General features: G+C 38.5%; 1 protein-coding gene across 1 annotated transcript in view; it reads right to left on the bottom strand.

Annotated features, from left to right (window-relative positions):
* Positions 1 to 14,766: 14,766 nt before the first annotated feature.
* LOC148424061 (regulator of cell cycle RGCC-like) overlaps positions 14,767 to 18,084 on the bottom strand; it is a 4,765-nt gene continuing 1,447 nt past the window's right edge. The window contains exons 3-5 of the mRNA XM_088416135.1: positions 16,825 to 16,941; positions 15,966 to 16,028; positions 14,767 to 15,380 (exon numbers count right to left, since the gene is read on the bottom strand). Coding sequence (XP_088272261.1) covers positions 15,373 to 15,380; positions 15,966 to 16,028; positions 16,825 to 16,941 — 188 coding nt within the window. The 3' untranslated portion in view covers positions 14,767 to 15,372. The remainder of the gene's footprint in view (positions 15,381 to 15,965; positions 16,029 to 16,824; positions 16,942 to 18,084) is intronic.

Raw genomic sequence — 18,084 nt, 5'->3', positions numbered from 1 at the left:
AAAAAAGCTCCTCTCATTCCCTGTAAATGTGGTGCACAGAAGGCACGCTGACAGCCCCTGACATGGCAGAAGAATAAACTGATTAGTTCATGTCCTGCGGCAGGTCGAGGCACGTAAAGTAGATTCATAAAGAACCACAAGCAGACCTCCACGCCTTCGAAAGCCGTAGTATTTCCCTTGGGAAGATTTTTTTGTTTTTTTTAATATACAGCATACTAAAGATGATATTAATAATTTGTTCAGTTTATACATTTCTGCAGTGATTCAGAGATTCAGAATTCCATGCATGTTATTTTCATAAAATTCCATGACATCCATCATATGTCTCGGACTTTGTCTTCCTAAACCTCACTCAAATTTAACAAAATCATGTTATACCTCCCAATGCCAATAGTGAAAAAATAAAGTGTAGTCTTCTTTCAGCCAACAAAATGTCAGGTGCGCTTTCCCCATGACAAAGGAAGCATCATCGGTATGCAGGAATGCAAGATCAGTCAAAATCCCAAGGGATTAAATTAAGGGTTGCACATGGGTTTGGAAAACGTATTGTTCACTAAAATCTCAGATGACAAACCCAAATGGCCTTGTTCGCCCTTTTGTAATAAAATGTTCATAAATCAAGGTAAAGTTTCCCATTGAAACGAATTGGAATGTAATCAATCCGTTCCCCAAACACTCAATTAATGACGTATTTTACAACTTTTTCCATATATAAGGTGCACCGGATTATAAGGCACACCCTCAATTAATGACAATTTTTAAAACTTTTTCAATCACGATATAGTAATACTCAAAGTAATAACAATAATAACTCAAAAAATAACTCTAAACTCTGAAAAGCATAATAACTCAATGTCAATATGACCAACCTTGCTCAACTGTAAACAAACAAAAGAAACAGGTAAATCTTACTTTATCAGTTCATTACCAATCTACCAATCCCAATCACAATATTGATCCGTATATAAGGCGCACCTGATTATAAGGCACACCATAAGCTTTTTTTTTTTTTTTTTAAGGCTTTTAGGTGCGCCTTATAGTGCGGAAAATACGGTAGTACAGTGAGTGCTACTTATATATAATAGACATGTATGCAATTAAATAAAATCATAAATAAAAAATATAGAAAGGATTTATTTACCTTTGAGTGACGTGATGAGCTTGTTATGGCAAATTTTATAGTGAGGTTAACATAGCATAGACTGCCATGTTTGAGGTGTCATATGGTGAAAAAAATGGTATAAAGAGGGGACAAAAAAATGTTGCGTCCACGTTGTAGGATGAAAAAGGCAGGGACATCGTAAACTGGGGTCAACTGTACTTACTTTTTTATTGGTTTTGTCATTGTATTTATAAAAGTAAATGTATTGCAGTACGGAAACAGGAGAAAACACATTTCTATGGAGAAATTAAACAGTTTAAAAAACACATCTGGTTGTTCCTCATTATCTTTGACTAACAAGGGGAAAGGGGTGTCGACCTCAGCTCTTACAGTGAAAAGTGTCTTGTTCCCTAACAACAAGGGATAATTCTGCCTCCAGTGTTTTTGTTTGTTCCGATTTGGCACAGCAATCCAAGGAAACTTTGACAAAAAAGAGAACAAAGTGAGTCATCATATCAAGAAAATTACATTGCTACACATTTCATTCTATCAACGTTATATTTGAATGTATTGCCCTGCTCAATTACCAACAAGCGCCTTCTCATGTGACAGTCTAATATGGTGCACAACAACAAAAGGTGCAAAATTAAACTAAGTGTTTATTATATTTTTTTGTCTGAAGTGAGAGGTTTTCATAAACTTATGCACACACGCATGATTGCATAAAAGATTTCTGTAAGGACTATATCAACAAATGCCTTGAGACATGTGGACCTTCCCAGACAATTGACCTAAGAAGTCAAGGCTACCTCCTGATTGGTTATGTCATTAACAGTCCTCTTTAGCCCTGTTCACTCTTTTTTTCCTTCATGATGCAATGCGTCTCCATTACTAATGCTTCCATGCGCCAAACTAGTCGGAAAATGTGAGTCGTCACGCTGTGGTCAGCAGAACACACTTGCAATGACGGCTGTTGTCCTTGACTACTGATAAACATTATTTGCTTGCGGATTTACATTATATCTACTGTCCACTTATATGGAAACAAATATCCGCAATCTTCATTTAAAGAGTTCAAAGACAGATGTATAAAAATCACAAAATTTTTCATAAGTTTGATTTATAATACGCTGACAAGAAAATCATGACTCCTTAGCTCCAATTCGTTGTAATTTTGGCTTGTGGTGCAGTTTTTCTTTTTTTTTTTTGCAGCCAGTCTTCTATTTTGAACATACATAGGCACATTTTGATTTATAGGCAGGGTAGGCGAGGCATGCATGCAGATCCTCGTGTGTAGGAGGACAACAAGATCTCTTGGCACTCCCGGCACCTACATCTATTCAAGTCATGTGGACTTTATTTATAGAATTCAGAATGACAAAATTCGCTTAAACAGACACTGCTGGGAATTGAACCGACAGTAACATGCCAAAGTGTTTTTGTCACTCATCCAACAAGGAAAGCGATGACAGAAACTATCAACTACTACTATGACTACTACTGCCATTAGTTCTACTACTATGTGTCTACTAATATTAATCCTGAAAATATGGGCAACATTATTTATCAAAATTTAAATGTGTATTCACACCTTTTTACTTTCAATATGAGAACATTAATTATTAAGTTATGACAGATTTTATGTATTTGTTTATACAGTATATTTAAAACATCATCAAAACCTGTGAGACTTTGGCTTAGTGAGCATCAAAAGAATTGTTGTGAGTGCAAAATAGGCATGGGCCAATTGTAATTGACAAAAAAAATTATTCTCATGTTTAAATTGTTACCAAGTCGCAGGGTACCATCCAGTGAGCTACTTTTGATATACGTGGGTGGGACTAACTAGCTGCCATTTGCACCACATTCATTCATTCATTCATTCATTCATTCATTCATTCATTCATTCATTCATTCATTCATTCATTCAATAGTTTTTCATTTTGTTTATGTTCTTTGTAATTTCAAACTTCACACATTCTGTATGCTGATTAAATGCCTTTTATGCTTGAAATGTTGAGGGTCAGAAATTTCAAAGTTTAGCCAGAAGTGGACGCTGATTGGCTGTCATTGTGTTTGACATAACCTGATTAACTACTGTTGGGTTGGGTGGCAAGTTCAGGGACAGAATGAAGACATGAGAATGGAAGAGCTTGTGAGAGCTGTCCTTCCAGTAAATTCCCCCCCCCCCCCCCCCCCCCAAAAAAAAGGAAAAAAACAACAAAATGGATACGAAGAATTTACAATAATTATATTCATTATGTTTTGCTACAGTGTTGGCAAACTGTTGGTGTGTCAAGAGGTCCCCAATTGCTGGGATCCCTGCTATACACAACACAGAAAATACCTAAATTTGACCCCCAAATAAAGGGTGCATCCAATATACAAGTGTGTCCTATATTTGGGGAATTACAGTAATTCCATAAATTAATAACATATTTTAAGTCACGAATCTATTTTGAATCCCTTGAAAGCACAAATTTATTCATTTTTAGGACAATGCACATTAATCGATAGTGCTAGTGCAGTTACGATCTCTCACCTTTTTGTGTGTAATTGCTCACCCTTCCCTGACATGCTTAGCCAAAAAACAGTCTGGCCTTTCTCAATTAGCTTCACAAACGCGTTTCATTTAGGAATCTCTACATGCAGCCATTCAAATTGTGCCCTGGTTAGAAATACCTTCAAAAAAAGAAAAGCCAAGAGTTCATTGTTGCCATCTGCTCAAGGATTTTATGATCACTACTGTAGTTCTGGCTGATGTTGTTCTATGACGTTTTTCATAATGGCAGTGGTTGCTATAAAGCACAGCTTGCTACTGTGTTTCACCTTATTGTACGTGGTTAGATTTTAGTTGCGTACTTGTGAGAAAAAAAAAAATCCCATCCAAAAATCAGCTCTTTGCACTGGGAAACTTGGCTTACTCGCTGACTGTATGCATCTGGTCTGGATGCCATGACAACAGGGGGCAACAATCAGCAAAACTTTTGTTTCCCTATTACCATACTGTGATGTCCCAATGTCTAATTGACGAATGCTGTGCTTGACGCATGTGGCAGACCCCCCCCCCCCCCCCCCCCCCCCACACACACACACACACGCAGACACACACACAAGACCACCACTATGTCGCACCAAACTGGCAACCTGAACCATCTTGTTATGTCTCATTCTCAGACCACAGATGCCACAGATAGTTGAACATCTTTCCCCAAAAGACAATGAGGATTCATTTAAGGACCCCCGTTTTCTCCAAAGCACAAACAAAGGTGGGTGGGTTTACATACATTAACCCTGCCGCCCTGAAGCGAGAGTCTCTAATGGCCTTAATGATGACGAATGACGAGAGTGCTGTCTGGATGTTTTTAAGTGGTTTTCCAACGTAGTTTGACCACATTCCCACAAAAAAGTCTCAAAGCATGATGGCAACGGCCAGAAGTTTGGCTGACCTGACTGCTTCCTCCATTTATGCCAGGTAATTGAAGCCGAGAGTGAAAAGGCGTCTTCAAGGACAAAATTCATGCTACGAACTTCCCAAGATTAATTTCAAAGTCGCTGCTTGTAGATTGGTCTGCATTTTAAAAAATATACAGTAAATAATAGATCATTATTAATCTCCTATTTGGAACTAATTGCTTCAACAGACAGGAAATACCTCTCTGGATGAATGCTGCTTCCTTTTTCCCGCCAGCTTAGTGAGTGTTCACATTTTCTCACTCCAGCTGACTGTTGCCTTAACTCTCGGAGGTTTTTTGTTGTTGTTGTTGCAACTCAATTTTTATTTCTTTTCATTATTTTTACTTGTCATTTACTCTTTATTTAAATATATTTTTAGATACTCAAGCTCAACAAAACATCCCTGAAAATCCATTTGAACACCAGACAATACTGAATATTAAATCCTAAAAATTATATATATACAGTGGACCCCCAACGTCCCTGATTTATGTTATTTTCATGATTTGATGTGGAATACTGAGTTTTTTCACCCCCTCTTAATGACATTTTCCCGTTTTCCAACTGTCATGACCCTAGGGGCTTGGCTGTATTTGTGTTGTTTCGTCTCCATTTGCAGGCATTTTTAGGTAGTTACACTGATTTTCAGTTGCCGTCGCCAGCAACACGTCACTACAATTCTGCTATTGGTTGGTGTCTCCTCACTGAGATGGTGGGCTGCTATTGGTCGGCCTCACTCGTTTCAAAACGGTGGCACGGTAAAGCTTTGCTTGATTGTGAGTGGTTACAAAACTGTATTAACGTTTATTTATGTTGTTTTCTGATTGTATATATATATATACTATATATATGTAGCACTTACTATACTATTTTGGCACCAATTTTTAATATGTATGTACAATTTTGATGTTTTTACCTAGGGTTCTAAACGCATTAGCTATTTAACATAAGTTTGGATTGCCCGTCATACGGCGAATTTGCTTTATGACCCCAACCGCGGAACGGATTATTCTTGTAACACAGGGGCCCACTGTGTATTAAAAGATTTATTATGATTGCATGATGTAAGACAAATTTGACTGCATCAGAAAATAAATACTGTAATACAGGCAAAATATTTTCTTAAAATTCACATACAGTATTTCTAAATATTTTTGTACCCTAATACAGTATATCATTTATTATTAAGAATTTGGTATATCTGTAATAGCTGAAAACGAGATTGACAGGTTGAAATTCTGCACATATTACATTGCTGCTGCTCACCTCAAAGCATTGCATTAGCCTTGGCTTGCTGAGCATAAGTCATACACATTTTAATTCAGTCATTGACATTTTAATTCAGTGAAAATCATTCTGTGTGCCTGAAATGATAGCTAAATCCATTTTTATGAGATTATCCAGAAATTTGCAAAAAGAAAGTTGCATCGGCAATGATGAAATCTTGTTGAATAGCAAGAAGAAAAAAAAATCCTCGTCTTCGTCTTTGTTTGTGGAATTTAGCTTGGAGCTAGTAGAAACGGTATTTAAGGACCAATTGGACCAATAAAACTGACATACTTGAAATGATGTAAATCAGGGCAGGAATGGACAGCAGGGAGGAAGGAGGTTAAACAGTCAAATCATTGTTTCATGACTTTCACTTCAACACACACATAAACATATATGCACTGTTGGTTCTGCAATCTGCCAATCAAAAACGTTTTACCCTAAGGCCAGTAATTTTTTTTTGCCTCCTTTTCATCACTTATTAAACTGTCATTTCAAAGTAATCATTTGTATTTGCTGCTTAATCTACAGGTATACATTTTTTTGCAAGTCTCGGCACATTTTCTTCCGCCTTTAGTGTTCATTTACAAACTGTCTGTAACGGTTCAGCTGAAGTTCAAGCAAGCCACAGTTTAAAAACTTTAAGAATAAGCCACAATGTTGCACAAATTCACTTGACCCTCTTCCTCCCGCCACCACAACATAAATTTCAAAAGACCTGACAAAGATAAGCAACTACTCCAAGTCAATATGTTATTTGTTACTGGCTTATGTGTTTAGTCTAGAAATGTAATGACCTTTTCCGAGATCAAACAAGATCTGCCCTACTCAGAGTAGTAGCAGTGCTGTGAATGGCCCAACCCATTCATTGTGTATGTGAGGCTGGCGGTGCATGAGATGACCTCAATGCAGTGTGGCAGACACACCCCAAACGGATTTTTTTTTCAGTCACACTAGGGTTAGTGTCTGCATTCCAACAAGGACATTTGTGTTCATTTTTAAACTTGTGATTCAATCGGTCCGATTCGTACGTTTTTTTCATAGGCAATGATGCTACAAGAGTGCAACTCATTCTTTAACGTATAACCAGTCAATAAAATTATTCAGCTGTATGCATCAGTGACAAAGCAAGTTGCAAAACACAAATGTACTTCAAGTGCCCTGGTCACGGTATTGATTTTTTGTTGTACCAGAATGCATTATTTAGGATATTAAAGGTGATTTATGTACGTATGTCCCTCAAGAGTTCATTGCAAACATGATTTATTACCGTTATTGATAGTCATGATTGGACATAATTAAATTGACATCTTTCACACATGAGTGTCACAATCAATACTCACGATTCAATGCTATCTTTTGTGTGCCACATCGTGCTCCCTTTCCAGTTTAGTTGTCGTTCCTCTAGCGAGAAAAGGTAAGCCAAGAAGGCATTAATTACATCCTCTGAACTTAATTGAGAAGCAAACATGTTGAAGGATCATTACCTTTGTTTATTGTTGATATTCTGATTTGTCTTTTATGGTTTTAAACTTCATTTATAAACCTCTTTTTTTTTTAGTTTCATAGGTAATCTATAGCAAGTTTCAGTAACAGTTGTTTTTGCGTTTTGAATAAAGCTGAGCAGCATTCAACTAACTGCATGTTTCTTCTTTTGTGTTTCTCTGAGTAATGTTTAAAAAAATAATATATAATCACAATCTAAACAGTAATTGAGTCATTGTGTGTTAATAGTTAATGGTTAAAGGAGCATACTGGCATATTATAGGTGTGTACGCGTACTCACAATTTTGGTCCTCTATTTGTTTAATATAACAATGAAAACGCTCAATGAGTCTGAAGCAATATACGCCCACAAAATGTTCTACAATTCACTGATTATGTCTTGTCCCCATGAATCCATAAATTTTCAGGCAAGTCCTTATTTGCTGGTTAATTGTAGGACACATTTACCAGTCTAACATGTCTAAAGAGAATCTGTTCTCTACAGCCTTACATGAACAAAGGTTGAAGAAAGAAAGAAAGCAAGAAAGAAAGAAAGAAAGAAAGCAAGAAAGAAAGAAAGAAAGAAAGAAAGAAAGAAAGAAAGAAAGAAAGAAAGAAAGAAAGAAAGAAAGAAAGAAAGAAAGAAAGAAAGAAAGAAAGAAAGAAAGAAAGAAAGAAAGAAAGAAAGAAAGAAAGAAAGAAAGATTAGTGATCAGTAGGAAGGGTAACTTTGTCTGTATTTGGTACATGCATAATCCACTTCAAGCTGTGGGCCTGGAAGGGGGCTCCTCCCACCTGTGGTCCCTTCTGAAGGTTTCTGATTTTCCCCAAATTGGGGTTTTTGAGTTTTTACTTCCGCTTCTGGGAGCTTTGACAGGGGATGCTATTGTGTACCTTACACCGAAAAGATGTCTGATGTATGACTTCTTTTTTCGAAAGAAGGCTCGACATGACCTCTTTTCACCTGTGAAGCCCTTTGAGACTTTGGTGATTCAGGGCTATAAAATTTGATTGATTGATTGATTGAACTGTGTCAAGTTCTCAGCCTCAAAGTGTACAGTTATTTACATCTACAGTATTAACTGCCTTTGAAACCTAATCTGACTGCTCTCAGGTGCACTCAAGCGGTACTCACTAGCGGCTAATTTGTGGCAGACGTTGCACTAAATGCTGGCAGGTGTCGCTCTAATCTCGCAAAATCTCATTGTACAAGATCTTGTCTCAAACCCAATATACAGACAACCATTCACACTCATTCACTCTTACGGACAATTCAAAAAACACAATCAATATACTGTTATTACAAAAAAAGCCACAATTTTATTTTTCTTTTCATCTACCATTTTAAAACAATTTGATTTTACTATATACTTTTTTTCTTCGAATTGTCTCGGATGTGTGATTGAGCAGGTGTTCCTAATAAAGTGTCTTCTGAGTACACTTCTGTTTGGTCTGAGAAAAACCTTCAAATATCCCCCTATTTTTCTTTATTTTTTTGAGAATTGTTTCACACCTGCAGCTGACTTGTTCACATTGAGCCAAGCAATGTATTTGGATGTTTATTAATGACACACCCACACACATACTTACACACACACACACATTTTTTTAGACTTCCCAGAGGCCAAAGTCTACTCACCAGGAGGGTGTGAAGCATCTGGCTGCTCCGGACACACTGACCTCATTCCTGTAGCCCGGGAACGTCGCCCGGCCGCGGCTGAGCCAGACCCCCATCATCATCATTGTCATCATCAAGCAGTTGCCACGTCATGCATTTCCTGTTTAGACATCATAACATGGGCAGTTAGTCAGCTTGGAGATAAGATGGGAATAGCGATGATTCACATTGTAGTAGGCCACTGTCAAAAGTTTATAATTGTCTGGGAACTGCAGTACCTTACATTGGTGTGTTTTTGCTTCCTAAAGAAAATTGAATGAAACAAGAATGGAAAGACCTCCACCTCCATCTAAACTTGGAGTGATGCCAAATTCAATCTCGTTATATGTATTTATTACCAATTTTTTGTTTTATTCATGTATTTCTCTTTAGTAGAGAGGGGAAGTAGCAAAGAGTGGCCAACTTCTTCTATTGTTTATCTATCCCTTCCTGTGGGTGAAATGACAACCTGTTCCAATATATTTGCTTGTTGAATTTAGGCAAACGTGATCAACTCACAACATTGTCCAGCGGCTCATCACAGTCTGCTGATCATATCACAGGAAGCTGGCACGGACACATACTCATCGATGTGATTTTACTTGAGCGCGGTTGGCAGACGAGGAAGGTTTTCAGCATGGAACCGGCTTTCACTCCCGATTCGTCACATATGGTCCACTTGTCAGGGTCTATGTCGATGCAGATGTGCATTCTTCGACATGTTGCGTCTTCCCGTCCTGTGAGACCGCCTTGAGCATTGCATGGCCGAGACAAAATTTGGGACATCTGGACAATATTTCTACATATAACATAAAGCTCGAAATCTCATGAGGGGAAGTTGACTCATATCGTCGACTTCCAGGATACGTTTCACAATCACAAGTGAGGATTCGCTTCTGTTTCTCTGGAGACTTTGGCGGCACGAGTTTATTGTAGCCATGATAACCATACAATTACAAAGGCGATCATCAAGCCCTTTTATAGGAATCCTAACTAAGGACATTTCTGTTCTTGTCAGAGCTTAGCTCTTAAAATTAAAAGGTTAGATTTTGCAATAAGTGCCCGACGTACGTAGGGTAATGGTTCACATATCTAACTTGTATTTCAGTGCCCCATTCACACCCACTGACTGACTGGTGGGCAGTCCAGGATACATTCCATCTTGTGCAATACAGTCATGTGCCAAAATAAAAATATCATTATTAGTGCAGTGATTTATGGAGCTGATTTGGCATCGAAGAATACCTTATCAATGACAAGTTTGCATTCAGCCTGATTGATTGAAAACTATTCCAGGCCAGGTGCATTTTGTATTTTGCACTAGGTAATGTGACAAATAGAAATTGGAAATGTTTTTGGATAACACCATTGGATAAGTGGTTTTTACTATATTGTATTCCACTTTAGGAATTGACAGTTAATCATTCCAGTATGTAGTCAGCGGGAGTAGAAAAGGTTGCTGGTATTGTGAGGGCTCACCAAATGGGGCAAGAAGTCTCATGTGCTTTCACATAAAGTCTGCTGGGATAGACCTCAACTTCCACAAAGCCACAAGTGCTACTAGGCAAGTCTTCCAATTTGGAAATGATCGAACGATTCCCCTTCACGCTGTCTTTTGACACAAATGTGGTCTTGGGCCCGGATCCCAGAGACCGTATTGACACAAGGCATCATCCTCTAAGTGAGTTTAGGGACCGATGGTCCGTCCGTGCGTCTAAAACAACATCCCCACTTGGCAGGATTCAGCAGACATCTCTCGTTTTGTAGGCAGTGTTAGTTTTGGCAGCCGAAGGTTTGTACAGTATACACAATCGGAACTGGAAGTGTGGGAATGGCAGAGACTTGAGAGAAATAGGAGAACCATAGGAAGAGTATAGAGGAAACAAATACGCACTTGGAAAGACTGTCGATCTGGACAAGAGGCCCCCAAAGGCTGAAGTGGTGCTTGCGTGAGTAAGCTGAGCAGATGTGTCCACGTCCAGCCCAAAAGGGAAACTCACACTACAGTGTCATGGCAGCACAACAGCAAACATCCACAGGGACAGGCAAACAGAAAGCAGGAAGTGCCAAGGCTTGTACTCGGGGACAGAAGGCTCATATTCATTACTGCCCACCCTGTTCAAGGTCGTAGGCGAGCTAGGGGCCTATCACTGCTGACAGGGTGAAAGGACCGCTCGTCGGTCAATCTCAGGGCACAAACTGTCCTAGATCAGCCCCTCTGTTTAACCTGTAAGTGCTCAGTGGTTCTCCATTCATCTCACCTCTGCACCACTCTGCCAGTCAACCGCGTCTAAATCATGAGCCACTCTGCTCACTTGGGCATAAAGGTACTTTAAGTCAGCATTTAATGGCAGACAATATTCGGTTCGCTCTCGCTTACTCATTGCCAGATTATTTTTCTTTCATACAGAACTGTCTTGCTCTCTTCCCTGGAATCGGCTTCTGATTTTGATACTTGTTGCTTCTGACTTCACTGCCTTGTCATTTTACTAGTAATCACCTGAGGCTTCTGTCCATGACTATAAGTTATTATAGGGTTTTCACAGAATACTACTTCTGTCTCATGTACTCGAGGCATTTTAATTTTGTCTTCTCATTTTACCACTGATGTTGCAGTGTAACTGGAGTTTCTGCTCAAGGACACTTCATCATGGTCATAAATGTTGAGGATCAAACCCATAACCTTTGGTTGGGGAGATAACGTCTTGAGAACCACCTGAGCCATGTTGCCTAAAAGTTCTCTCTTGGCCTTTCCTGCTTTGTGTTTTCCTGTCCACATGGCTGTTTGGTTTTGGGCTGCAAAACCGCTGTGTCAGGTTTGTGCTTACCAATGGATTGCTAAACATTGCATGTAAAATTACTAAATGACTAATATGGGCATCATATTTTACAATTTTATTTAATGTTAAATTACTTTTTTAATTCAAATTTCAGCATCATATTTTAAGTACTTGATCTATTACAGGAATCCAGACTCTTTTTTTGTAACCCTGACTTTAAATGTTTCGCACTCTGGGGAAAAGTTCCGCAAGTCAACAAATAAAGTTTTTGGGAAATATCTCAGTCATGTGGTTGGTTAAGTTAATTTTCAGATTTCTCCAAAAATATTCTCCTAAGGCTTTCTATTTCCGTTTTTCAGCAAGCAAAAGGGTAAAACTAAAATTGAAATGTGTAAAAGTAAGGGATTAGTATATAGATCATAGGTATATCATTCTGATGTGCGTTTACTGATCTTGCTAGCTAGCCCATCCCAGTTAAGCTGTCAAAAAATAAACCGCACATCATCAACTCAAATGACATTTCTTTATGTAAATGCCCATAGCAACAATACAATACAATTCAAGAATAGTTGAATGGACACGGTTACCTTCCAGCACAAAATCAAACAGCAGATTGACTTACGTATGGCTGTGTCATTTAAAATGTTGTTAGTAAAAACGGACATGGGAAATGTAATCCAAACTGATAATCCTAACAAAATGTTGCTTATCGTTATTTCCTGGAAACTCTTTATGTAAATAAGCGTGACACTATTGTGTTTATATATGAGCAGAGAAGTTTCCGCCAATTGACTGTGTATTCTTCAATTTGCCTTGCATGCCATGTAAAAATGTACTGTACATTATATAATGTAAATATTGTAAAGTTTTGATCATTTCTTGATGTTGTCATTTCATGCAACATTAATCGAGTGAAGACATGGTCACTTAAATCAGTAATGAAAAATGAAAAAATCCTTGGCAGACTGACAAGTCCATTTTTTTAATGCATTTTATGCTGTATTAAGTGGAATGACAATAAAATCTAACTCTACTACACTGCTAACCTTGAGGATGAAAAAACTCATCGCGATTGGTCCTACCTCAGCTACATAATGCACACAACGCAGTTCAAGTGACTTCAGATGTTCGTTTCGTACTACATTGAATGTGTGTGTGTGTGTGTGTGTGTGTGGGGGGGGGGGGGGGGCAGTGTTGAGCCAGCAAAACATTTTCATTTAATTTTGTGGCTAAATGCGTTTAAGATATAATATCCTTGATAAAATATCAATAAACACATGTGTCATAAGCTATACTAATTTCTCACCATTGTTATTTTTTCTTTTTTTTCTTTTTAATAAGTCCCGAATACCCCTCAACCTGGTACTATTGCAACCACTGAATTAAATCGTGTATAATGGTACTTTTGTCAATTCAGTACCAAAGGTGAAGTCATTGGACCAACAAGTGGTTGTAGATGAAAGAGAAATTTCATATTTTGGTCTAAAGTGTTGGCTGCAACTCTGCAGCCAATATAGACGTCGGTGTGCCCCATTTCCCTGCCCTTTGAACCGCAAGTGAGGGGCGGTTACGTCCGACATTTCAATTCCAGCCACACCTGCTCATGCCGTGTCCCCCCTACCTCTGCAAATAGACCCTGTTGCCGCCCAAGTTACATAAGTCCCTGTGTTGTTGAGGGGTTGATTCTTCTATATCTATTTGTGTATGCTATGCCTGTGCGTGTGTCTAAGCGTCCCACGACTCCCACCTGCCACCATGGTGTTATGCGCATTCTGTTACTCTGGGTCAAACATTAAAGTGACATAACGGGTGGCAGGACACGCACAGGAAGTGGCAAGTCACCGGACACTTCATTAGGTACACGAGGTCCACTCCAAGAGCGCTGTTCAAAAATAATTTTTTTGAACTTTTTTTTTGTAATTGCCTTTTTTTTTTAATTTTTTTTTACTGTGGCTATTTTTACAATTACTGGGACGTATTTCTAATTTTTGCTTGCCTTGTTTAGCCAAAGCCATAGCATATGTTACTATATTAGAAAAAAACCTTGTCTTGTATTTTATACACAAGCATGGAGCTGCCAAAATGGAGTAAAAAAAAGACGACAAGAAAACTCACGGAAACATATTTTCCCATATGGTTTAAAGTATTTTCAAATGTTTACTGCAAGCTAAAGGCTAAAAAAAACAAAACATTTTTATCCGATAATACAATATGGCTTCAGAAAAAAAAAAACATCAACCTCGCTGGCTGTATTTCAACTTGTGGAAGAAATTGCTGCAAGAATTGGCAAAAAAGAATAAAAGATAAGGATTTTTACTGACCAAAAAATAAAGCATTTGCTACAATGATCATACTAATCAAATAAAATACACAAGGTTATGTATAAACTGAGTAAGATCTTATATAAAATTTAAAAGTTACATGTAAAAAATAAGAAACATGTATATTTGTATATGTGTGTGGATGTATGTATATCTATAAATACTGTGGTACAGTATATATTTATATAGGAATACGACTGTAAAGTATATACACGGTATTAATGACATTGAGTTTATTGATATTACAGTAATACTGACATCTAATAAGAGGAGTGTGACTTGTGTTGTCCTGTGTGATTTGAAACAATATCAATATTAACAAGATCCGAGTAAATGGGAAATAGGAGTCTGACTAAGTGAGTTTTATACTTCTTCCTACTTCCTTTTGAACATATAAACCTCATTGAACTGCAAGATATGCTGACAATTTATTTTACTTGTTTTAAAATTTTGAAATGTGCTTCTTACAGGTTCCATAAAATAATAAAATCAAATACTATGGGGTATGCTTGTCAACACCATGTGGTATGGGAACAAAAGCAAAGGTTTTAGCCTTTAGCCCACAAATTTGTTGTGTGCAAGTAGTTTCAAACGTATAGTATGTGAAAATGTTTGAACATATTTGAAAATGTTTTGAGTGTGTTTGTTCTTATAGTGTCATATTTGTATCTTACAAAAAAAGTAATGGCAACAAGGTATCAAAAGAATCATCTTTTAATAAAATCTCTGGCAGGTATTAGATGTATTAAATACATATGCTTCCAGTTTTTAAAACTTTCTTTTAACCAACTTAATTAGACCATTTAATATTAATTATTTACATGCTGTACAAAAATATATTTCACAATAGTGAGCAATAAATTCACAATATGAAGCTTTATAAAATTACAAATATATTCCTTTTTCACAAAAAAGCCCTGTCCCGTTATAGTTTTTCAGAGGGAGTGAACTGAAATATGCAACAAAAACAATAATAATGTTACGATAATAATAACATTCCAGTGTGGATAAAATATCCAGTCCCCCCAACTTCTAAATGTTTCTAATCACATGACCGGCAAGTGTTCCAACTGCAATGCTAGTTCGAATGAGTCCTTTGAGTGCCACTCGGCAGGTGACGTGGAGCAATCCGAGCGCCGACTCGACTGCAAGACAACCTGGAGCCATCGAGCAACTGAATCCTGTTGGGAGCGTGGGGGGCAGGTGCAGCTTGGCAGCGGGTTTATTGACGGGGGGGGGTCCAGACTCCTTCTCCGTCTGTCTTCCATGGCTATGATCCAAGATGGCCGCGAGCCGCCCATGTCACATGCCTGAGACCAGACAGGAAAAGACAGACCTGATTCGACCCGGCTTCTTCTAAAAACGTCATTTTACTGGCGCTGCCCTCGTAAACACCCGTGGCCCCAGTAAACATACGCTACCCACCCACACTAACGAGGGCCTGGCCGCCTGCCTGCCCTTAGCGCCCCGGTCGTCCAAAGTCCAGCAGGCGCTATGAAAGAGCAACATTGAGCAAGGCAAACATAGACAACTCCCTCTTGCCGCCTCCTTAGCTTGTAGGGCGCACATTCCTCATGCACAAATGCAAGTTGTGACATTCACAAGCCTGCGGTAAAACGATTGAAAGCTGCCCGGCTATAGCTTCCAAGCTAGCCTGTCATGTCACACTTTATGCTACGCTGCTCCTCAAAGCCTCTTTTCACACAGCAATCATATAAAATCACATTGTTTTGCCTTCATACAATTGTTTTAAAAACACAAACTAGATCTAGTTAAGCTAGATCAACCAAAATAGACTTTACACCTTAATGGATAGCAGCATATTAGCATTTCTAACGTTCAAGCGTGGTAACAAAGTCGTCACGCAGGGACAGCTGGATTGCATTGGTGCTTACTTTCCAATGTCTTGTCCAGGTCGGCGATAAAGTCCTCCAGTTCTTTGGTGTCGCCCAGTTTGGCTACAAAGAAAACACAGATGGTTTGCATTGGGTCATTTTTTTTAAACTTGTATATTCCAGTAAACTGGGAAGCAAAAGTTAGCCTTGTTTTTATGTGACGTAATTCTCTAGTCTATGTATATTTTTCAGCTGTAAAAATGCTAGTATCATACTGCTGATGGGTTTAAGTCTACCGAAATAAGGTAATATGACGAACCCTCGGGTAATTTGAGTGCTTTGGTTACGTTGGATACCGGCTTAATAGTGTACGTGCACATCAGGAAAAAATGTCAAGCCAACTGCAGCAAAGGTTGTTAATGCTCTCCGTGACAGTAAAACACCAAAGGAATGCAGAAGGTCAACTTAAAAATAAACCTTAGTTTACCAAAGAATGTATGGTGACAACGCTTTTATTTTAAAAATGTTCCCTGCATTTTGGCGAGGCATAACAGCGTGACAAATCTTTCTACTGCAACATTTGCTTAACTCCCAATCAACGCCACTTTCAGAGCTTTAACAAACGACTGAATTATGCTGACATTGACATACAACATATGTGTTGCCAATGTTTCCCAGTGCTTCAAGCTCCATTATTGCTGTGTCTGGCACAACGTAGCTGGGAGCTAGCAGCGTTGGTTGGAGCGCTCCATTTAGGCTGTCGTGAAGATTCCACCAATACCGTATAGCCGAGAGAGAAAGCTTTTGATTCATTTTCATTTGCCGGATGGAGGGTATTGATGATAAAAACATTGTTGAATCCTTGAATTTCAGAATAACCATGAGACCTTAATTCAATATGGACACAAAGCACACTCACGTTTTGGCGACATCAGTGAAGGTGAGGATGAAGTGGTGCTCATTGGGGACATCACCGTGGGTGAGTGGAGCCTCTCGTCGCTCAGGCTGAAGCTGTTTCTGTTGAGCGAGTCAGCACCTAAGATGACACAAATACATTTCCTGAAAACTAATTGGGCCAACTCCAGCTATATTTAGCTTCCCAGAGTCTTTGATGTGCCCAACACAATTTCTGCAAACAAATAAAAACCTCAACAGCATTTGAGCCCTCAAACGCTTATACGCAATAACTTCATCAAAACTGAAGAAGTAGATCACATTTTCAGACCGTGCTGGGATGTTGGAGAACAATAGTAACATGTGATTGTGCTCCAAAAAAAAAGAGTGTGACCAGTTTTAGGCATGCTTTACAAAAAAGAAGAAAAAAACTTTTTTTTAACCCTCGAAGGTATCTTTAATGGCCTGGAGTCATGCATCTAGTTTTTCTCTCATACCACCAGAAAGCGCAAAGCTGACTCTTTGATGCTAAGGGATAACGTCACCACAAAACCACGTGAAAAAACATCAGGCAGAACAGGAATCCAACCACGCTCACTCCCCACGTCTTTGGGTAAATGTCCACCAGAACTTCTTCATAAATACGTCTTTAAATTATGTGAGTATGTTCATAGAAAGACATTTGTGTGTGACGCAAAAAGTCTATGGCTATGATTCTTAGACTACTTCAGGGATGGGCACGTTAACACTTGACCACTATGAGCGTGCCTCTCCCAAAACACACTCAGACGAACACAAACACACATATATGCAGAAAAAGGAGAGACAAACTCGAGACGAAAATATTAAAATGTGTTGAAGAAATAAAAAAACTCAGCAAATTTGTGAGTCTTTGTGTACATAATCACAAGTATGCCAGGGTAAAGGGTCAACCTAGATTTCAGTTGTAATATCAACATTCACTACTAGATGACAGTATTTCTTTCTAATAATATGCAGGACAATTATATGCAGGGCAAACATAGTACCTCAATGATATACAAATTGAGTAAATTGATTTTTGTGCCCCCCCCCCCCCCCCCCCCCACACACACACACACACACACACACACAAAAGGCCCAGACTGAGTTATTTCACTTTATGTTGGTTTGCTGTTGAGCAGTTTTCTTTTTTTTCTTTGAGTATTTTGTCAATGGGTTAGAATAGTGGATCTTATATATACACGCATTAAACTTTGAACACACTTAAAGCAATTATGCCCATAGTTAGAATGGTATTCTTGCC

The sequence above is a fragment of the Hippichthys cyanospilos genome, chromosome 5 (assembly GCF_059441005.1).
Source record: "Hippichthys cyanospilos isolate Australia breed blue-spotted pipefish chromosome 5, RoL_Hcya_1.0, whole genome shotgun sequence".
NCBI classification, from domain to species: Eukaryota; Metazoa; Chordata; class Actinopteri; order Syngnathiformes; family Syngnathidae; genus Hippichthys; species Hippichthys cyanospilos.
Note: the sequence above shows the minus strand (reverse complement) of the source record. Positions and strands in the feature narration are given on the sequence as shown.